At 35.7% G+C, this 22,419-nt stretch overlaps 7 protein-coding genes across 7 annotated transcripts; 3 read left to right on the plus strand and 4 right to left on the minus strand.

Moving 5' to 3' along the window:
- Positions 1-3,195: 3,195 nt before the first annotated feature.
- MONOS_10185 (putative nuclease HARBI1) lies at positions 3,196-6,386 on the plus strand (the record flags this gene model as incomplete). The annotated part of the gene is made up of 5 exons (XM_067862606.1): positions 3,196-3,230; positions 3,317-3,520; positions 3,681-3,917; positions 3,990-4,633; positions 5,212-6,386. The coding sequence occupies 5 exons, from the start codon at positions 3,196-3,198 to the stop codon at positions 6,384-6,386; spliced, it is 2,295 nt and encodes a 764-aa protein (XP_067722138.1).
- A 1,375-nt stretch (positions 6,387-7,761) lies between these two features.
- MONOS_10184 (uncharacterized protein) lies at positions 7,762-8,121 on the minus strand (the record flags this gene model as incomplete). Its single annotated transcript, XM_067862605.1, has 1 exon — positions 7,762-8,121. One exon carries the CDS (start codon positions 8,119-8,121, stop codon positions 7,762-7,764), a length of 360 nt encoding a protein of 119 aa, XP_067722139.1.
- An 85-nt stretch (positions 8,122-8,206) lies between these two features.
- On the minus strand, positions 8,207-8,608 carry MONOS_10183 (uncharacterized protein; the record flags this gene model as incomplete). Its single annotated transcript, XM_067862604.1, has 1 exon — positions 8,207-8,608. One exon carries the CDS (start codon positions 8,606-8,608, stop codon positions 8,207-8,209), a length of 402 nt encoding a protein of 133 aa, XP_067722140.1.
- Positions 8,609-9,619: 1,011 nt separating this feature from the next.
- On the plus strand, positions 9,620-9,838 carry MONOS_18036 (uncharacterized protein; the record flags this gene model as incomplete). Its single annotated transcript, XM_067871015.1, has 1 exon — positions 9,620-9,838. The coding sequence occupies one exon, from the start codon at positions 9,620-9,622 to the stop codon at positions 9,836-9,838; it is 219 nt and encodes a 72-aa protein (XP_067722141.1).
- A 2,109-nt stretch (positions 9,839-11,947) lies between these two features.
- Positions 11,948-12,891, minus strand: MONOS_10182 (putative 60S ribosomal protein L24-1). Its single transcript, XM_067862603.1, has 3 exons — positions 12,859-12,891; positions 12,469-12,795; positions 11,948-12,414 (listed from the first exon to the last, which is right to left on the minus strand). The coding sequence occupies exons 1-3, from the start codon at positions 12,861-12,863 to the stop codon at positions 12,261-12,263; spliced, it is 486 nt and encodes a 161-aa protein (XP_067722142.1). The 5' UTR covers positions 12,864-12,891; the 3' UTR covers positions 11,948-12,260.
- Positions 12,892-12,930: 39 nt separating this feature from the next.
- Positions 12,931-18,761, minus strand: MONOS_10181 (uncharacterized protein). Its single transcript, XM_067862602.1, has 6 exons — positions 18,700-18,761; positions 18,300-18,602; positions 17,791-18,233; positions 13,454-17,561; positions 13,184-13,351; positions 12,931-13,110 (listed from the first exon to the last, which is right to left on the minus strand). Exons 1-6 carry the CDS (start codon positions 18,755-18,757, stop codon positions 13,016-13,018), a joined length of 5,175 nt encoding a protein of 1,724 aa, XP_067722143.1. The 5' UTR covers positions 18,758-18,761; the 3' UTR covers positions 12,931-13,015.
- Positions 18,762-18,875: 114 nt separating this feature from the next.
- On the plus strand, positions 18,876-20,632 carry MONOS_18037 (uncharacterized protein; the record flags this gene model as incomplete). Its single annotated transcript, XM_067871016.1, has 6 exons — positions 18,876-19,086; positions 19,144-19,260; positions 19,327-19,511; positions 19,576-19,644; positions 19,816-20,530; positions 20,614-20,632. The coding sequence occupies exons 1-6, from the start codon at positions 18,911-18,913 to the stop codon at positions 20,630-20,632; spliced, it is 1,281 nt and encodes a 426-aa protein (XP_067722144.1). The 5' UTR covers positions 18,876-18,910.
- Between the last annotated feature and the right edge of the window lie 1,787 nt (positions 20,633-22,419).

The following is a 22,419-nucleotide window of genomic DNA, read 5'->3' on the forward strand; positions in this document are numbered from 1 at the left end:
AAAGCAGGCATGTCGCACAGATGTCAAAAGCTTTGAACGACATGGATTCGGAGGACCCGAAGGGATGCTTAATTCACTTCATCCATCATAGCAAACCTGGTAAATCCTTTCGGGAAGTAATTGAAAGCAATTGCAATAGTGTGAACATTAATTCAAATTGTTGTTTGATAATAATAAAATAACTTCTTTGTTTATCTGGATTAATTAATGTTGCTGATGTTGCTGAACAGTCAAAATAAACAAACTTCTGGAAAATCTTTCGCAGGTACTTTCTGTTCTGAATATGCGTGAAAGGGTTTTGGTTCTCGGTTGTGTGTCAAACATTTTCCCCATGGGAAAACTGGAGAAGAGTGATTAGAATGTAACAAAAAGCGAATTCTATTACTCCAAAAAAGCTTGGAAAGATTTTTTAGAGGAAAAAACAGTTTCTTCAAACGAACAAAAAAAGGATAATTGCTCCAATTTGAAATGTTTGCCTTTCTATTTTTTCGTTAACGATAATTTTCTTGTTTTTTCTGTCACCAAATAAAGCAAGTCAATTTAATATGGCAGAATCCTGGATGTTGTGCCACAGTTCTTGTAGCTGTAAAAACTGAAAAAAACGAAAAAAATGTTTGCTCATTTGCATTTTTCTGAACAATTTGGAATTTCATCAATATCGTTTTTTTATTCACTGCCTTTGATCAAAAACTCTTTTGTATTTACTATTTCAGCTGTGAAAAAAAAACCTCGGCACAACGATCTGAACGAATCCCAGTCTTGCATTATTAAAAATGTGTGTGAAAATGATGCGAACTCAAAAAATCAACATGCAGTCGATTTTGATCGAAAAGAAGTCGTCAAAACTTCCTCTCGATCTGAATTTGAAAAGAAAAAAGAAAAGAAAATTATAAAAGATAAAAAAAAAAGAAAAAGTTTTTTCTCCGACAGAGAAAAGACTGATAGAAAAAATAAAAAAGAATTTATATTCTGAAATGACGAATGAATTGGAAATCAAAATGGCTTATTCTACGTTTTGTAAAAAAACAAAGAATTTTAAAAAAGCCAAGAAAAGGACTGATCTTTGTGATATTTGTGAGAGAGGTAATTTTTTAGAGAGGAAAAAAAAGAATTTAATGAAAAAGTATAAGAAATTAAATGATGAAGAAAAAGAAGAAATAGAATTAATTGAAAACCATAGAAAAATGGCAAAATGCCAGCGTGATTATTTTTATCACGTGAATAATAATATGAAACAAAATGAAGTTTCCATCATAATGGACTTCAAAGAGAATTGGGCTTTGCCCATTACAAGAAACGAAACTTGTAAAAATTTTTATGAAAAAAAACAAATTTCACACTTGTGTTTTGTTGTTCATAAAGTTGACAAATTTTATAAACTTGAGAAATTTTGTTTTAATTTCTTTTCAGAAATTTTATCTCACGATTTTAGATTTGTGTTGGAATCATTAAAACAATGATTGAAATTTGATATTTTCAAAGATGTTTCTTCTTTTCATTTCTTTTGTGATAATGGTCCCCATTTTAGGAACTCACACATATTACACTTTTTATAATCTAATTCGTCTCCAATTTTTTGCAATAAAATTTGTTCTTTGTCATTTTTCGTAGAGCACCACGGGAAAAGTGAGTGCGATAGTGAATTTGGTCATTTAACTCGTTTAATTAAAAATAATTTAAATGATAATGTTTTAATGACTATTGATGATTTAATTTGTTTTTTCAATTCTAATTTCAATTCTGAATATTGTGCCAATAATTTTATTAATTTTAATATTGATAATATTTCTTTTTCTGATAGTGATACACAGATAACAATGAATGAACAAGATATTCCAACAATTACTCCTGATATGTCTTTTAATACCAACGGACAAAGAGAAAATGAAACGAAACATATATTCTTAAAGTTTGTTTAAGTTTTTTTTTAATTTGATCAACATTATTTTTTCTTATAAACTAAAATCTTTATTTTAATATTAAATTTGATATATCTTAATAAATCTGAAAGACACGAAATAGAAGCAGACAATATCTGGGGTGAATTAATCAACTCTGGAATGAAGAAATTTTTATTTTTCACAAAGAAAAATAGAAAAATATTGTCTTCTCCTCTCAGCAGTATTGATTCTCAGAATTTTGTAGAAATAAATTATAGAGAAAGAAAAAGAAAAACCGAAAAGGAAAGGAAAGTTTATTTGGGTAATGGAAAGACAGAAAATTCTTTTAATATTGAAATGGATTAAAGCATTGGAAAAAGCGTGAAGAAAACAATAAAGGATAGAATGAATTATTTGAAAGCTTTTAATTATGATTCAACATAATTAAATAATACTTTTTTTTCTGATGACTCTTTAATAGGTGAAGATTCAAACTGCTCCATTGAAAGCGAATCAGGTATGTTAGGTTTTGCAACAAAAAAGCAGTTCTTCAAATAATTGCTTTATTCATTTCCAATCAACCAACAATTTAACCCATTGAAGTTCTTGGAATAAAAATTACTGTGAAAAATATAATAATTCTTTAAATTTGTCTGATTTTTTTTTTAATTCAAATTCAGCAATTGACAGCAACTCCACAATGGAGGAAGATTTCTAAATATTTATAACTTTTTTTATAAAGTCCATTTTTTGAAGTCTTGCTTATCCAATGATAACTGTTTTTTTCATTTGAGGACTAAACTGAATCCTTCCTATATTTATTCAAATTTTTTTTGGATAAAAATTTGCAGGCCTTGGGTCCAGATTCAGTTTCCCAGGAGACTTTCAAAAAACGGACCGTATAAAAAAATATATGTGAATAATTTCACATTATGCCAAAACCAAGTGAATATACTTCAATATTTATCATTATAATTAATTGTTTTTTTTATGATTATAATTTTTTCTATTTTTTTTCATTTTCGATTTTTATTAAATTTTTATTGTATTTGCTTTTTCGATTTTCTTTCTGATTTATTAGTTGATTTTTTTTCCTTTATTTATTTATTTATTAGATATTTTACGGCAACTATCTGTATTTAGCAAAATGTGTAGTTGTTACGGAAAATCAAGACTTGTAACGGATAAATTATACTTGTTACGAAAAAAACCCATTCTTTCAGACAAAGATTTAATATATAAAAGGAAACAAGATTTATATGTGTTTTGAGTCACTTGTGTTACAGTTGCATTTACCGATAATTTATCAGACAAAATGAGTTTTTTACAATTGGTTGATCCATTTATTATGTGTGCATCGTTTCATAATCATAAAAAAAAAACATAATTTAATTATTATCTGTTGTTTGAAAAAATTGAATTGATATACTATTTAGTAACAGCTCAAGCTCTCATGGTGGACATTCTGATATTCCTATTGCTAATCATTCAAGCGGAATTCATTTTCGACCAGAGTCTTCTTTATCAGCTACTTCTTCAACAGCTTTGAGTTCATGTCAAATTTCCAGTAGTTCAAGCCAAACAAGTTTGACTCAAATGTGTTTTATTTCAAGCTCTCAACCGATTACAAAAGATAATAAGTTTGACTTTATTATTTCGAATTATTTTTGGGTTGTAATTTTTATTAATTTATAGAAAAGCTAATGATAAAGAAAATGAAAAAATTAATGAACGTGCAATTTGTGAATCAGATTCTTATCAACAAAGAATTGAAACTCGAATCTTTTAAATAAAAATTAGAGACCTTCCTTCCCCAGAGCCAGAAGGAAAATTGTTCGAATTTATCCGAACAAAAAATGCCTTTTTCAGATACAAGTTGTCTGAATGTCAGATATTTACTATTGTTAGCGAACTCGACAGCCTAATTTCAAAAATACCTAGGAGAGGACCAAAGGGACTTATCACAACTGCGGATAAACTACTTTATTATTTAGAATGGCTGTCAACAGGCGCAACACAAACGCATATTGGGCTGTGGTTTGGTAAAACAAACCATATCATTTCTAACTCGATAAATTTCATCCGTCCATTTATCTTACATGTTCTCAGGCAAATGAACGAAAAAAAGAGAAGACCAGTTCTAATTGAAGGCGACGACTTATTCGGAGATGTTGCGTTGTTAGTTGATGTGACCTCCATACGAACTGAGAAGCCAGTCGGAAGTTTTGAAAATCAAAAACTTCTTTGGGACGGACATCATAAAGTTTATGGTGTTAAAATACAAGTTGCTGTTGCCGCTTCTCATCCATTTGAAGCTTTATTCATATCTGAAGTCGTTGAGGGGCACATTCATGATTTCTCTCTATTTAAAAGAGATTTACATCCATTAATTGAATACTTGCAGGTTACAAACGAGGACAGACATAAGAATAGCCTTAATGAATCCAACGCTCAATGGAAAATAATGGCTGATCGAGGATATCAGGGGGTGGTGGAAGGTTTGGAGTTAATAATTCCGATAAAAAATACTAAAGCTAAAGAAGAGATCGAATACAACGCGCAGTTAGCTGAAAAGAGGATTCCTGTTGAATGGTTTTTCGGCAGGATGAAACGTCTGTGGAAGCTATTAGCGAACAGATATCGGAATGGGCTGGATGATGCAAAAATTGACATTGAAATTGCTGTGTGGCTGACAAATCTAAATATACAGGCAAACGATCTAACAGAAGATGATGGCAAGTTTGAGCAACAATGTCTTATTTTTAATCAAGACGAAGTGGAAAAGCAAACAGAAAAAAGGCACGAATCAAACTTAATGTTCAGAGAGAAAATGAAAAGAAAACGAAAATCAATGCACGATGAAGAAATACATATGGAGAATTCAAAACAACGGAAAATAGCTTGTGACGAGAGCAACAAAGAAATAGAAGGCAACGAAGAATAACTATTTAGCGATTTGCACTTTTCTTATTTCGGTTTTTTTATCATTTGAACTTTGTTTTCCTTTTTCTTGAAGATCTCTTAGGTTGTTTATCGCACAGTTTTTCATCAACTTCACTACTTATAAATTTCACAAATAATAAGTTTATAAAGTTCAAAAATTATATTTTTCAGAAAGAAAGAAATACCAAACTATATTTAGAGGTTTTGCAACGCAGTCCTATCTTTCTGATTTGTTCTCTTAATGCAGATATTCAGCCTTTTCTTCAACATGAAAATAACTTATTTCATTAATAAACCTGTCATTTATTGTCAAGCTGATGCAAAACAAAATACACCTCAATCTTTCGCAATGATATCTAATATTAATTTGTATCTATCAACGGATCAGATGTTGATACCTGCGGTGAAACAAATAAGCCATGTGCCACGGTGGAGTATGCCCTCGGATGCGTTGCTCCCTTCAGTGATGCCTCTCTCACTCTTCTTGACTCCACTTTCACTCCTGCAAAGACTCTCACATTCCGTGCCCCAAATACAAAAATTACTGGAAATGGAACAGATGCCACCACCATTGCTTCAAGTAGTATCCCTCAACCAGCTTCTTCTTCCTCCTCCTCTTCACCAGATCCATCTGCCTCGTCTGCCCTCTTCCAACAGACCCAGGGCTCCCTCACAGTCTCTGCCCTCGCCATCGCCCACAACTCCACAAATCCCATCACCCCCATCCTCTTCCACCTCTCCGATAACTCCCCTTCCCTCAGCCTCAACACACCCACCATCACCGGAACAACCTCCATAACTATAAAAACTCCACTCTTCTTCCTCACTGCTGGCTCCCTCGCCCTCAACCACACAGTAATCACCCAACTCTCCCTCAACAGCCAAAGCATCTTTCACCTCACCTCCCTCACAAACCCCCTCACCCTCAACTCCTCCAACATCACCCACATCACCTCCACTTCCTCCCCCACCAGCTGTGTCCTCTCCTCTGCCACCTCCCCTGCCCTCTCCCTCTCCCTCGCCAACTGCACCATCACCAACATCAACTCAGAACATTTGAGCCAACAGACTGCCACAGATGGCGGGTGCATCTCATTCGCCTCATCTGCCTCTGCTAACACATTTTCTGTGAGTGAATCCACCTTCTCCACCTGCTCTGTGAGCGAGGATACAAGTTCTGGAGGAAGAGGCGGTGCTCTCATGATCGAGTTCAAGGATGATTCGGAAGTGTCATCCACAACCTTTTCCATCACCAATATCGTGTTTTCAGCCAACAAGGCTAGCGTCGGAAGAGATATGTATTTTGTGTGTGGATCCCTTGTCGTTTCTGTGAAGGAACCCTTGTTCACTTTCATGAAAAGCATCGATCAAAAGGACAATTCGATTGTTGGACATGATAGAACAGAGGCATTCGGTGATTGGAATGTCGATTTATTTATATTCTTCTATGGTTTCTTTGATGATACAATATTTGTAGATGGCACATCCGGAGTGGAAGAGCTGTATTGCGGGTTGGAGAAAGCTCCATGTTTGAATGTGAATTATGGAATGGGGCATTTGTAAAAAAACACAGAATACAAAAAAGGAGATTGTTGTTATTTCGAATTCGTCTTTAACTGGATGTGTGGATGTGGGTAAGATGTGTATAAAGGCAAAGTCGAAGATATTTGAAGCGAAGGCACACAAAATAGAAGAAAACATCTCACATGTGCATTTGATGAAATCAACATTGCTTGTCGGACATTTATTCTCTTGTTTTTAAAGAATTCTCCTCCAAATTTGAATTTCTTCCAAAACTCATTCATTCATTTGTCATCTTCTCGACATGTCGTAGGCGTGTGACGTTGTGTAACCTTCCGAACTCTATTTTGAGACCCATCCATTTCAAAAAAGAACCGCTTCAATGTTTTTTCTGTTTTCACTGCCAATGCTTCGGTTTCAAAATGTGAAAAGTCAGAACTGTCCTCCTTTTTTTAATTTTGACATGCCAATCGGCTATTCTCCACAAAAAGTTATTTCCGTTTCGTTGTCTCATTATTTCAGAAGAAATTCTGTGATAGAATAAAAAATTATCTGTGCTTCTGAATAGAAATGTGAGGCGAGGCATGGAGCTGAATTTGGTTGGAGTTATATGGATTTAAATAAACATTACTTTTGTTGATCATCGAAGGTGTTGAAGAAGAAGAAATAAAATGAAATGAATCCATCTTGATGGCATTTCATTCCAAATATTATGAAAGAAAATATCATTCATTCAACGATTGATATATTGAGGCGAAAAAATGAGAATGATTAAATTTTTGGTTCAGTTCATTTGTGCTGAGGAATTGAATGGAATAAATGCATCAGAATGTTCATGGACAGATCCAATGCCAACAGAATATTAACAGTTAAAAGGAAGTGGAAGAAGACAACGAAGAAGAAGAAAAGGAAGAAAAAGGAAGAAGGATGAGGATGAGGAGGATGAGGATGAGGAGGATGAGGATGAGGAGGAGGAGCAAATTGTTTGTTTGTTTGTGGAATCTGAACAACATTAAAAAAAGCAGAAGAAGCAGAAGAAATCGAAGAATTCTTTGTCAATTAGCTTTTTTTATGCTCGTCCATCAACATCTGAAAGCGAAGGAGAAGAGATTCGATTGCTTAGAGAGTCAATATATGGACTGAGAGGAAGAAGAGGAAGATCCTTTCATAGCATTTGAATGCCTAACCACACGAGAACCACTCATAACAGAAGATGCTGTGGTTGGTGGTGGCATCGTCTGAGCAGAGTGCCTGGAGCTCGTCTGCGAGTGGAATGAGGAGTCAGTCAAATAAGAAGGCGGTCGCGATTGCGAAGGAAAAAGGCTGCAATACGATGAAACAGGGATGACTTCGTTGGAACCTGCAGACACCGAAAAGGATGCGGTGGTTGTTTCATCGAAGTCTGCTGTCGCTCCAGTCATTGATGTGGCTGAAAAAGCATATGTTGAAGAAGAAAGCGAAGTCCGAGAAAGCGAACGGGAGATGAGCGGTCAGAGGAGATGCTAAATGATCTGTATGCTTTCCCTTGGATTGGAACAGACACCGGGTGGTCTGAGAAATCTGTGTCTGAACGTGTGATCTCGTCTTCTTTCGTCTTGCCTCCGCTGCTTATCTCTTCCCCATCATCATCTTTATCGTCTTCTTCTTCTCCTGAGTCATCATCGTTATTTCCCTTCTTCCCATCTCCTTCACCTTTCATCTCCTGCGTCTCCTCAAAATCCGCCTCCCTCTTCTCTTGAAACGCAACCAGAAACAGATTCGCATTCTGCTGGAGCATCGCATTTTACTCCAAAATGTTCTCCTTCACCGCCGCGTGATGTGCCAGTTTCAATGACAAAGCCGCCACAAATGTTGATGCTGTTTCATTTGAATGGCTCAGAGCAATCATAACAAGCAGATGGAAGCGGAGAAGCTTCAGGCAGTGGTTCGCAAACGAGTTGCGCTCCATTTCTTGTGCTTTCGCTTCGAGATATTCGTACTGCCTGTCTGAAAGTGCATGTACTGCAACTCTGTCTACCCATATGCAGCTTTTCACCAATCGGTTGCCTTTCTTTTTCATCCTCTGCAACTTTTGCCTTCTTTCTACTCTTTCTGCTTTCTCTGACTTGTTTTCCGCCCAAAACCAATACAGGATTTTTTGTGCTGAGCTCCGACTGAGTCTGGCCAGGTATGACTGAAATGATGAATGCATCGAGACCATCTCCTTGTTCTACCCCTGGATGAGAATCTTCTTTGTCGCCCAGCCAGTCTTCACTGAAGGCCATCCATTGTGCTCCATCATCCGAATAGACGATGCGAAGAAGGCGCTGTTTGATGAGGCGATTTGAGACTCGCTCTGAGGAAGCTGAGACAGAAGAGGCAGGAGAGGTGGTGATATGTATGTTGAATAGGAGGAGATCGAAGACGGAGATGGAAAGGGTGAAGATTGAGAAGGAGGAGAAGACACAGAGAAAGAAGGGATTTGTCGTGTGGCTGCAGAAAATAAAGAGGAAAGCGAGGGAGATGAAGTGGGATACTTGCTTCCACCGATGCTGACACAGACAATGTTATTATTGATATTGTTGATATTGTTGTTATTACTGGAGTTGTTGTAGCTTGCAGAAGGTGGAATTGCAGTCTTCACAGAAGGAACATCCGGTTTGGCGTGAGAAAGAAGTACACCGAAGTTGTTGAGTGAAGCTTGAATAGAATGTGTATAAGAATAAACAGAAGAAGAGAAAGAAGAGTGAGAGGAAGAAGCTGTTTGAGAAGGAAATGAATAAGCTAACTGCTTCAATTGAGCTCTTCCAGGGTTTGCAGCAACAACGCCGATGAATGCCCAGACACACGAGGGAAAGAGGAGGAAGGAAGAGGAGGAAGTGGCATGGACGATATTGAGGAGAAGGAGAATGATTATGTGTGAGGGAGTTTTGAGACAGATGGAAGAGAAGATGCATTTGAAGTAGATGAAGAGCAATCAGATGGATAATTGAATCCAAATGGGAAAGAAGAAGAAGAAGCAGAATTGTTATTGCCTTTAGATGGCGAAACAGAAGAAGAAGATGATGATGACGCAAAAGAGGGATAAGCATCAGTATTATTCTTTAACATAGATGACAGATTGAAGAAACGAGCAACGACGGAAGGTCTGTTGGAGTTGAGGATGTTGAATGCTGCATAAAGAAGGATAGCATCGAGAAGAGGTTGCAAAACATCAGAAGCTGTTTGTTTGCGCTCTGTAGATTTCAAAGCAGAGAAGGATGAGGAGAAAGAATTGGTGAAAGAGGAAGAAGCAGATGATGAAGCGGAACGAGATGAGGAAGAAGGAATTGAATGAATCAGAGGCTGAAGTTGCAGATGAGGTGGCTGCGAAAGACGAGGAGGGAGAGAAAAAGAGCGAATGCTTGCAGATAATGGAAGATGTCAAGGATAAAGCGGAGGGGAACGAGAATGAGATGAGTGGAAAGGAGATGGAGAAAGTGACGTGCAGGAAAAAAGAGCATTGGATATCATAGCAGTGGCAGAAGAAGAAGCAACTGTGGCGCTTTGGAATTGAGTGTGAGGAAGAGCAAACGAAGGAAAAAATGAAGAAGTTTGACGGGAAGGAGGGGAATGCAAAGTGGAAGAAGAATTTGAAAAAGAAAAGCAACATTCATTTTGAAAAAATGATAGCAGGTTTGAAAGATTCGAATTTCGTAACGGCCTACAGCAACAACAGACGGAAGATCTATTCCTTGTTGCAATTGAAATCAAATATCTCCATTCAATATATGGAACATTCTCCTGCTTTCCCGATCAAGCATATCGTATCTCTTTTCTCATCATCTAACCTGTCTCGTCTCTTCCTATGAGTAATTGCGAACACAGCATCCATCTGCACTTCCATTTTCCGTTTCTTGTTTAAAGAATTCATTCTATTCTATTTGTCATGTTGTCATTGTTTGTTGGTTGATTAAAGGCTAAGCTTTGTTTATTTGGCGAATTCAATCTTTGAGGATGCTCAGATGAAATGAATGAAGCTGTTTCTTCGAAGAAATGAGAAACATCATTGAAGATGGTTGTGTGTTGTCTTGTCGTGTGCGAACTGTTTTGTTTGATGAAGTGCCTCAATATCCCAAACTGAACAGAAATGTGGAAGAAGAAGATGTTCGTGACAAAAGAAATGAAATGAGCCAGTTGAACTCTTCAGAGGAAGATGAATGACAAAGGCGAGGAAGAAATTTCATTGCGAACAAATGGTCTTTCATTTGACAATGTTGTAAAAGGAAAAAGCAACGAGTGAAGGAACTGAAGAAGATGAAGAAGAAAAAGTTTGCTTTCTTTCCAGATGGTGAGTCAACAGTGGAAGAATTGCATTGTTGAGTGGGTGCAAATAAGAAGCACTTCTTCATAAAAAAAAAAAACGCCCAATCCAATCAATCGAATTGAACAAAAAAGGGTAATTGTGAACTTTTCTAAACATTGAACACGTTATCTGAATCCCAATAAACAACATAAAAATTGGCGTACTTGCTCCATGTTGCAACATAAAAATATGATGGCGATTGCATTTGGACTTTTTATCCAACAATTCCCTTTCACGAAGCAATTGTTCTTCCCTTCCGCCAAACAAAACAATCGTTGATAAAGAGATCGAAGGAGAAGGAGAAGTAATAACACAACTCTTAAAAATACTGCTTGAAATGGATTGTTACCAGGAACGAAGCTCAACGCAAAAAATACTGTTGGTTGAAATGGAAAAATGATTTAAAAAATACATAAAAACAATAAGTTTTGCGTAGATTTAAATATCTAAAAATAGCACACCTGCCATCTTTTTCGTAGATGCAGAAGATTGTTCAATCACTGAGGCTGTAAATCTCCATTTCCACTGCTTCGCAGTGTTTCTTTCTTCGTCACCCTTTTCACCAACAAAATCTAAATTTTCAATTCTTTTACATTTCATAAAACAAGAAAAAAAAAAATCAACCATTTAACCCGAATGCTGTCTTTTGTTTGCATTCTTCTTTGCTGAAAAAAGCTTTCTGTTTGAATCATTAGAAAAATAATAAATATAATTTTCGATCATGCTTCGAATTGTTTTGATAAACACTTTTTTCATTTTTTTCTAAATAGCTTATGACCCAAGATTTTATTCTAAATTCTTTAACCTGGATTGATAAAGCTTTTACCAGAAAGACAGACTTGTTACGGGTTTTTCATGGTTTTTCGGTAAATAAATTATATTTGTGGAAAGAATGAGTAATAACAGGAACAACACAGATGTTTCAACAATCAAGTTGAACTATTCGTAATAACTTATTTGTATTCAGTATTTACAATTTTTTACGAAACAATTCATAGTTATGGTAAAATATCTAATTCTATTCATTAGGCGTAATATTATGGGTGGAACAAAAGTTAGAAAGAGCGAAATACTGTCCCGTATGAATAAATATTCTTTTTGAAATCATTTTTTCTGATTTCGAAAAGGAAAAAATTCCATAGTCCAATACAACAAACTGATGTTTCACGAAACTGCTCAACAAGTCGAACGAAATGACTGATATCTTTTTTTTTTAATTTTTGATATTAAATATTGTTTACAGTCAAAGCTGAAGATTATCTTAAACATGACTTGAAAGGCATTTATCGTAGCAACATTTTGACAAATGATTTTGGCTTAAAAATATTTTAAAATAAAGTGCATCAAAAACTGAATAATCAAAAATTAAATGAAGAATCAAAAGGAATAGGAATCATCTCGTCAAGTACCATTTAAATTATGCGTTATATTTTCACAATAAACAATTAATTAAAATTGTTTGTCATCTTTGTTAAAAAAAGCAGATTGTTTAAATTTGAGAGATTCAATCGTTTTCAAAGGTTGAAATAAAAATCCAATTTGTATTCTTTATTTGTTCAATCGAGGAAACGGTGAAAAGACTCATGAAGTGATTAACGACTTGTAGCTTTAATTTTCTTTGGAGGAGCAGCTTTTGGAGGAGCTTGCTTAACTTGTTTTCCTTGCTTTGCTTGTTTGCCTGGTTTAACTTGTTTCGCAGAAACTTTCTTTGTACCAGTAACTTTTGCTTTGCGCTCCTTCAATTCACTAAAAATATAAATAAATAAAATATATCAAGAAATGATATATAAACAGTCAAACCGAAGTGCCGCTGCATCGGCTCCTTTAACTTTCTCAATAACTTTTGCCTTACGTGTGTTACGAATTTCTTCAAGTGTCATTCCAACAATATCCTTCTGGAAGCGAACGGCTCTACGCTTAACACGCTTTTTGGTTAATTTTGAAACATCCTTCTTGTGAGCTTTTCTCCAATCTCCTGTCCATTTAGTATTACGTGAAGAACGTTTGATGTCATAACAGCAGCGTGCTTTTGATCCAGCAAAGATGAAAAGGCGTGAATCACCACGAACGAAACGAATTCCGTGACCTGGATAAATCTTATGCCAAGAAAACGAGCACCTTTCAACACTGTTTAAAGCAAAGAAGAAAAATAAAAAATAAACGATTCAATGATTGTTTCAAAAGGCACACCGCATTTAGAAGTTTTTTCGCAACGATCTTTTTATTGCCTTGTTGATTGAAAAAACGAAAATTATGGGAATATAATAAAATGATGTTTTTTATTTTATTTTATTGTTATTTTTTTCATTTTTTTTTCACAAAAAGTGTCGAATTGACAATCACAACGCTATATTGATAGCTGTTTAAGAACTATATTTGTGAAAAATTGCTTGAATGTAATGTATCCATCACCTTCCAAAAATATGTTTGAGTGTGTTGCAACTATCAAAAATGAAGTATAATTTTTTTAAAAAAAGAAAAAGATAATTCAAATAAATAAAAAAGAGAGACAAACGTGGACATCCAACCTCAGGCTGGAGATTAAAGGCATCTTGATAAAGTTTGCAGTTTATCACAGATGAGGAAGAATTTGACAGAAATATCGAAGGCAAGGGAATGCAACGCAAGAAGTGACTTGAAGTGATCGAAGACACATAAGAAAATATGGATTGCATCATTTTGGCTGTTGGAATATGGGAGGGGAGTTGTTGAGAATATTCATTGGATGAATAAATAAATAAATAAATAAAAACAAAATAAAATTAATCATAATTCTCTATCAAACCATCCAATTCCGGCGTCCAATCATTCATTTCCTTCTCATTTTCTCCTGTTTTTCTATGCACAATCACACACTCCAAGCTCTTCACCACAAAATATTCCGCAAACGACTTCTGCAGCGAGCCCATAGAAGGCGTCAAATAAGAAGAAGAAAGCAAGTTTTCATTCACCCAGCTCGATAGCGAAGGCATAATGAATGAAGAGAGCGTTGTGGAAGGCAAACGAGAATTACCCAGAATTTTATTCGTTTTCTTTGAATTTGAAGTCAAAATTGTTGTTTTTTCATTATTTTTATTATCATTTTTATTAATTTTATTGTTATTTTTTTGTTTGAAAGAGGAATTTATGAGACAAGGAAGATTTTTGAGAACAGAACGCCAAATTGGATTGGGCCAGAAGGGAGAAGAGGAAGAAAGAAGAATATCTTTACTTCTTCCTTTCTCTTCTTCTTCTCTTTCTCCTTCTCCTTCTCCCTTTCCTTCTCCTTCAACCTCTTCCTCTTCCTCTTCCTCTTCCTCCTCTTCTCCCTCTCCCAGGACCCCCCACCACCCCTTCCTCTTCCCCAGCCCACAAATCATTCCTTTCGTCATCCCAATCGAACTTCCCATCAAAAAATACACAATTTCTGTTAACCCTCTCAAATGCTTCCCTTTTTGCCTCATTTTCTTCTCCTCTTTTTTTCTCTCTTTTTCTCTTCGAAGACTTTCGATATCGTTTTCGCTTTGCTTCTTCTTCATTATCATTGCATTCTCTATTGTTTGCTTTGCTTTTCTTCTCATAACATTCTTATTTGTTTCTCCTTCTCCTTCTCCTCCTCCTCCTCCTTCTTCTTCTTTCTTCTCCTTCTTCATCATTCTTTCCCCTCCTTCTCCTTGGAATGCCATCGTCAACACTTGTTGTGCTATAGAAAAATCTGCTTCTTCTCTCGTCTTCTCTTTCAATGCAAGCTCTTCTTTCTCTCTTTCTCTCCTCATCTTCTTCATCTTCTTCTTGTCTCTCTCTCTTTCTTCCACATCATCAAAATACACTTCTTCTCTTTCTCTCTCTTCTTCTCCTTCCTCTTCTCTTTCTCTCTCTCTTTCTTCTTCTTCCACCTCCTCCTCTTCTTCTTCTATCCCCTCCTCCAACCCTTCAAACTCAAAATCCAACACCCTCACCTCACTCCTCCCGTCCCACTCTTCCTTGTTAATCTCATTGTGATACAGAACAAGCAGTCTTTCTAACAGAAATCCCAAAGATTCCATTGTGGGCAAGCCAGAGGGAGAGGAAGAGAGAAGGAGATGGAGCAAACAGCTGCCGTTGAGATGAGAGAGAAGAGAGAGGGGGGAAGAGGAAAGAGGAATGCTTATGTTGCAGACGCGGGTGAGGCGGAGGACTAGGATGCTGGGGGTGTGAAGAGAGGAGGAAGAAGAGGAAGAAGAAGAAGAAATAGAAGAATTGTTATTTCCGCTTTCTCTTCTTCTTTCTCCTCTTCCTTCTCCTTCTTCTCCTTCGCATTGTACAACCCATATGAAAGAAAACCGGAACTGCATTGCCGGCAAAAATCTTTCGGGCCCACAATTTTCTTTTAGTGGATAATTCTTTGACTGAAATGAGGAATTATTGGCAAGAAACTTCAGCTGAAAGGGGAGAGAAGAGGAAGAAGAGCAGGAAAGCAAATGGAACATCGAAAGAGAGGAAGACGTTTGAGTGGATAGCACATCGTCTGAAGGAGATGAGCCAATTAGAGAAGAAGAAGAAAATGGTGAAGAAAAATAATTAGAAGAAGAAGAAGAGTTTGCCGGCAAAAACGGATGGATCCCATTATTCTTGTACGGGCAGAACAAAGCATATGGGAGGGGAATTTCATCTGAATGGAAAAGGCGGCTGAGTGACGACTGCGAAAGAGAAGGAAGCGAAAGAGAAGGCATAAAATTATCTTCTGAATTCATTGGAACGAATGACGTGTTATCAAATTCATTGCTTTTTTGGTTATTTCTTTCTGTTGATTCAATTCCTTCTATTCCATCGATAATAAGTCTATTATCTTCTCCTCTTTCTCCTTCTTTCTCTCTTTTTTCCTCCTTCTCTCTTTCCTTCTTTATCTCTAATTCCTGTCTCTTCAGTGCATTCGCCCATTCTCTGTCTATAAATTGACTCAAATTCAGAGAAGGAAGCACATTTTCAGCCAAGTTGAAATCTTTGAAGTTGTTAGAGACACGAGAAGAATAAGAAGGAAGAGAAGAAGAAGAAGAAAATGAGGAAGAAGAAGAAGAAGAAGAAGAGAAAGAAGAAGAAAGAGAAGGTTGTTCTGATACAATCAATTGAGAATTTGATTCATTGACAACAGAAAATTCAGGTGTGCATTGAACAGAAAGAGTTATATTTCTTCCTCTGACACACGAAGAAGGAAGGATAAGGGGGAAATGAAGAGAAGAAGAAGAAGAAGAGGAGGAGGAGGAGGAGGAGGAAGAAGAAGAAGAAGAAGAAGAAGAAGAAGAAGAAGAAGAAGAAGAAAGAGAAGAAAGAGAAGAAGAAGATTTTGTGGGTAAAACACTCGAAAGTGAATGCTGAAGCTGCAAAGCAGCAGTTAAGCACTTTATTTTGTGTTCTTCTCCTTTTTTCTCTTCCTTTCCTTCTCCTTTCTCTTTCTCTTCCTTCTCTTTCTCTTTCTCCTTCTTCATCACCAGCATCTTCTCATCCCCATACCCCAAACAATCACAGAAATAGTACAAATTGCCATTTGTGTACTGAACAAGCGGAGAAATAAACGAAAGTTGGGTGTTTTCATCCAAATGCGATGGAGAAAGACTCGAAAACGCTTCGGTTTCCCGAGAAATAGAAGAGTTCGGAGAATTAGAAGAGCTCGGAGAAATAGAGTTGTTTGCTTTCCTGTCATTTTTTATTTTTCCGGCTGAATTGGCGGGAGAGCTGTCAAAATCAGGCAACAATCCTTCTTTTCCTTCTTTTGCTCCTTTTCCTTCTTTTTCTGCTAATTTTCCGTTTTCTTTCTCTTCTTTCTGGTTTGTTTTGCTTCGCCACATCCATCCGAATAGCTTTTCTGTTAGAGAAGCAGGAGGAGGAGGAAGAGAAGGAGAAGGAGAAGGAGAAGAAGAAGAAATAACATTTTCATTTCCATTTATTTCTACATCTATGCCAATATCTGAAGGGTTAGATGCGTTTGTTGCTGGACTAACAAATGGAGGAAGAAGAGGAGAAGAAGAATTTGAAGGATAAGAAGAAGAAGAAGAAGAAGAAGCACTTGAAGACGAAAAATAATCAATTCTCGATTCAATTTGTTCTTTTTCGACTTTATCGACTTTTCCCTTTTTTTGCTCTGCTAATTTCTGGTTTGCTTCCTTCATCCTTTTCCGAAATTCGGCTTGTTCTGCCTCTTTTCGCTTTTCCATTTCGCTCAAAATGTCTCTTTCTCTTTCTTCTTCTCCTTTTTCCATTCCTTCTCCTCCTTCCCCTTCTCCTCCTCTTCTTCCTGCTTTCCTCCTCAAATTCATTAATTTCACATTTTCTTCTTCACTTCCTTCACTTCCTTCTTCTTCTTCCTCTTCCTCCACTCCCAGTTTTCCATCATAGAACTTTTCATTCCATTGGCTTCCAAAACAGAACAAATCCACCACAATTTCATTGGCTGTTAGAATTTTCGCAATTTCTGTCCAGAACGAAAGAGAAGCCGAAGCGAAGAGGAGAAGAAGAGAAGAAGAAGAAGAAGAAGAGAGAAGAAGAGAAGAAGAAGAGGAAGAAGAAGAGGAAGAGTAATAAGAAGAAGCATAAGAAGCAACAGTTCTGAAGGGATAAGTGACGATGTTAGAGAGGAAGGAGAGGAAGGAGCGAGTCAGAGGAAAAGCAGAAGCAGAAGAGGAAGAAGAAGAAGAAGAAGAAGAATGAAGAGAATTGTTGTACAAATCGAGAAGAATGCCAAATGAATGCGGGAGGGGAAAAGGGAATGGAGTGTAGAGAAAAGCGAGCAATGAAATGTTGTTTAGCTTATATAAACGAGAGAAGGAGCAAAAACGAGTGATGAAGGCGGGGAAGGAAAGAGGAGGGAGAGGAGAGAGATGAGAGAAATGAGAAGGGAAAGCGGAGAGAAGGGAGAGAAGGACGGAGCGGGTGTGGAACTGAAAGGGAGGAGGAGGAGGAGGGAGGGGGGGTGTGGTAAGAATAGGAAATTAAGATAAATAGATAGATAAATAAATAAATGTTATGTGAATAAAAATTTAATCAAATAAAAAAAAATTTTTTTTTCAGAGGAAGAATTCATTTTCATCAAAATTAAATGGAATTAAAAGGCCAATCAATAATAATAATAATAATAACATGAAAAAATAATACAAAAGAAAACCAAACCCCAACAAATATATCTTCTGCCCTCAATCCTTCAAACGAATAATCCTTTTCTTCCTCTTCCAGAACCAGCACTCCTTCTCTCTCGAATCCTTTGTCTTTCTTCTTCTCTCCTTTCTCATCTGCCCACTCCTTATTAATCACTGGATTTCCTGCCACTCCGCTTCCCAAGGCAGGAAATACCCTCAGCCTCCCATCTCCCGTCTTTTCGCTCACTGTTAAAAAGATGATTTCTGTGTCTGTGAGACCGACAATGCACGTATAAGTAATTTCTGGAAGTGTTTGGATTTTCTTTGCAAGTTGATTGCAGAGTTCATTCAAATGCATCTTGCTTCCTGTGCAATCAAGCAAAAATACATATTTTGGAGCCCAATCTGGAAGATGAAATGGTACTAATGATTGAATCTGTTTGTTCTGATGACTTGTAGGCGTGGGAATGGGTATAACTAGAAAGCAAACAGAAAAGATTTAAAATCAATGAATCCAAAATTCAACTTGTGATCGTAAGATACCTTCGGAGTAATTCAATACGTCATACATTCCGGAAATTAATTCTTGTGAGTTTGCTCTATCATTGAGCTTAAAATAATTTTCTGGAATTCGATATTTATGAAAACAGTACGGGCATCTTACTGTTCCATCCTCAGAAAATTTCATAAGATTTGATGGAAGAGAAGAACATGAAGGGCATCGAGATAATCCAGAAATTGGAATCAAGGGAATAGAATTATTGCTTTGGTTTTGTGGGGAGAAATTAGTAATTAGAGGTGAGAGCATAAAACCCCAAGGCAAGTTCGTTGATTCATATTCAGCATCTTATTGAGTTTTTCATGATATTCATCAAAACATTTCGTGCAAAAAGTCATAAGAAAAATAGTAAATAAATAGTGTAGTAAAAAAGTGTAAGCATACGATCAATAGGAAATTGCCCATGCGTAAAAGTGACAAAATCGCTTTGAGGTTTATGCATTTCTTATGATGGTTTATTGAAACAAAAAGAAATTCACTAATCAAAAAATTTAATATTCGCAATGAGCATAATAATTATTTTCAATTTTAAGGAATTTTAAAAATTCCCCCATCATTTATTTTCTTTGACGAACGATAATCTCCACAGGGTGTAATGAGTAAGTCGAGAAAATATAGCTCGTGGGAAGCGCTTCTTGCTGATGCTTATGAATCGCCCTTGCGCATTTCCGATGTTCCAGCTCTGGATTATTTGTACCTGTGGCATTTATGGATTTATAATTCATTTGTCAGATATATTTTCTTTATTTCGATAGTCTTCTCATTTTTTGGGTTTGCAATATAAATCTTATTCTTATGGAAGTTATAACTGAACTTTTTTTGAATTAGTATTATGTATTTTACACCTGTACAAATTATAATTAAAAGCGCAGTTATTTTTCCTGTGTTTCTAACCTTTTACATTGCTGGGTATTATACCACTTTTCCAACAATGTCGCCCAATCAGTGTGAATTTTTAATGATTTTTAAATGAAAAACTTGAATTATTTTGATGATATTTAATTTTTAAAGAATGTTGCACAATTTTAAGATTATCCAAATGCATTATAAATTATATTCCCTCATATATTCATATATTCCATACGCATTTGGATCAGTCATTGGACCATATATTATGTTTTTGAAATATATTTCAATATCATTCGCTTTTGGATTCTTGCTTGGAAGAAATCCCAAAACCACGATATTTATGTTGGGTATTTTTTTCTTTTATTATTGGCCAACTATTTGCATTCTATTTGTTGCTTATAAACATTTTAGTTATACTACTGATTCATATCCCCATATTCCTTCAGTTCATTATTGAACAAATGGATTTTGAATTTTATGGTTTGTATTCATAATTTAGTGCTTTCATTAAAATCGAAATTATTTTATCATCTTTAAAAACTTGATTCTTGTATGATTACATTTTTTAATATCATCATTATTTCTTTCTTCTGTTCCATGTTTAATCATCTTCTAACATTTTTTGTTTGTGTGCATGTGATATTCAATCAGAAGAAGAACGTGAGACTCTCATAAAACAGAAGACAAAAGCACAAAACGAAGAAAGAAAGCGGAAAATGCGAGAAAAAGAGCAAGAAATGAAGAAAGAGCAAGAAAGAAAGCAGAGAAAATTCAAAGAAGAGATGGATGAGTGGGAGAGGAGAGAGAAGGAGAGGAAGGCGGAAGAGGAGAAGAGGAGAAGAGAAGAGGAAGAGGAAAGAAGGAGAAGGAAAGAAGAAGAGGAGGAGGAGGAGGAAAGATTGAGAAGAGCAATGGAAGAGAGAAAGAGGAAGGAAGAAGAAGAAAGAATAAAAAGAGAAGAAGAGGAGGAAAGATTAAAGAAGGAAGAAGAAGAGAGAAGGAGAAAAGAAGAAGAGGAAAGGAAAAAGAAAAAGGAAGAAGAAATGTTGAAAAGAGAAGAAGAAGAAAGAATTAGAAGAGAAAAAGAAGAAGAGGAAGAGAAGAGAAGGAGAGAAGAAGAAGAAAGGTTGAAGAAGGAAGAAGAAGAGAAGAAGAGAAAGGAGGAAGAGGAACGATTGAGAAGAGAAGAGGAAGAGAGAAAGAAGAAGGAAGAGGAAGAAAGAATAAAAAGAGAAGAAGAGGAGAGGAAAAAGAAAGAGGAGGAAGAAAGATTAAAAAGGGAAGAAGAAGAGAGAAAGAGAAGAGAAGAGGAAGAGAGAAAGAGAAAAGAAGAAGAAGAGAGGAAGAAGAAAGAGGAAGAAGAAAGGTTGAGAAGAGAAGAAGAAGAGAGAAAGAGAAGAGAAAAAGAAGAAGAAGAAAAGAAAAAGATTAAAATGATGCAAAACAAAGCTACTTTGTGTTTGCTTGATGGATTTCGAAAGTTTGAGAAGAGAAAGAAAGGAGAAGAAGAATTGAAAAGAAGAAGAAGAGAGAGAGAGAAAGAAGAAGAAGAAAACGCAATGTTTATTATGAATTATTGGTTGCTTATGAGAAAGAGAAGAGAAGGAAGAGAAGAAGAAGAAGAAAGAAGAGAAGAGGAAGAAAGGAAAAGAAAGGAAAAAGCAGAAGTTTTGTCTGAAATGAGGAGGAAAATGATGAAAAGAAGAAGAGGAAAAGAAATGATAGAGAAATTGAGAAGAGAAAGAGGAAGAGAAGAAGAAGAAGAAAAGGAAAGAGAAAGAGAAAGAAGAAGACGAGAAGAAGAGGAAGAAGAAGAAAGAAGAAAGCAAAAGGAAAAAGAAGAAAGAGAAAGAGAAGAAAAAGGAAATGCGATGATTATAATGAATTGCTGGATGAATATAACAGAAAGGAGAAGAAGAGGAGAAGAAGAAGAAAGAAGAAGAAGAAGGGAAAATGAAAAAATCAAAGAAATAAAAGCAGAAATATTGAGAAATAAGATGAAGGAGATGAGGAAGAGAAGAGAAGGAGAAGAGGAAATAAAAGAAAGAAGGAAAGAAGAAGAAGAAAGAAGAAAAGAAAAAGCAAGAATTATAACAGAAATAACAAAAATGATGATGAAGAGAAGAAGGGGAGAAGAAGAAATGTTAGAAAGAAGAAAAGAAATAAAAGAAAATGAAGAAGAAAAAGCAGAAATGATAATGATTGCTTATGTTAATAACATGATGAAGAGAAAGAAAGCGAAAGAAGAAAGAGAAGAGAGAAAGAAGAAAGAAGAAGAAAATTGCATATTAAAAGCAGAAATTATAGCAAAAATGGTAAAAAATATGATGAAAAGAAGAGAAGGAGAAAGAATAATGGAGGAGAAGAAGAAGAAGAAAGAAGAGGAAGAGGAAGAAGAAAGAAAAAGGAAAATAGGAATAATATCAGAAGCAATGAAAAACATGGAAAAAAGAAGGAAAGCCAAACGAATTTTGGAAGAAGAAGAAGAAAAATTAAGATTGAAAGAAAGAGAAAAAGGAGAAATAATAACAGAAATGATGAAAAAGATGAAGAAGAGAAGAGAAGGAGAAGGAGAAAAGGAGAAGAGAGAAGAAGAAGAAAGAAGAAGAAGAAATGAAATGGCAATTGTGATAGAGAACGCGTTTTTGAATGTTTTGAAGAGGAAAAAAGCAGAAGAAGAGGAAAAGAGAAGAAGAAGAGAAGAAGAAGAAGAACGAAAATTAGCAATGTATTTTATTTTGAAAGGAATTTTGAATAAAAAATTGAAGGAAAAAGCGAAGAAAGAGATGGAAGAGAGGAAGAAAAGCAAAGAAGAGAGAGAAGAAAGAGAAAAAGCTAAAGAAATTTCAATGTTTTGGAAAGAAAACGTGATGAAAAGAAGAGAAAATGGAAAAGAAATGGAGAAAATGAGAGAAGAAGAAGAAGAAAGAAGAAGAAAAGCAATTGAATGTTTGAAAAATGGATATGAAAAGATGAAGAGAAGGAAGTTGGGAGAAGAAGAGGAAGAGAAGAAGAAGAAAGAGGAAGAAGAAAGAAGGAAAGGAAAATGTATTGATATTTTAGAAGGAATGGAAAAGATGATGAAAAGGAGAAGAGGAGAAGAAGAAGAAAGAAGAAGAAGAAAGAAAAATGAAGAATTTCGAAGAGAAAAAGCAGAAGAAATAACAAGGCAATATGAAAAGATGGAGAAGAGAAGGAGAGGAGAAAGAGAAAGAGAAGAAAGAAGAAAAGAAGATGAAGAAAAGCAAATAAAAA

The sequence above is a fragment of the Monocercomonoides exilis genome (assembly GCF_001643675.1).
Source record: "Monocercomonoides exilis strain PA203 chromosome Unknown scaffold43-869231, whole genome shotgun sequence".
NCBI classification, from domain to species: Eukaryota; Preaxostyla; order Oxymonadida; family Polymastigidae; genus Monocercomonoides; species Monocercomonoides exilis.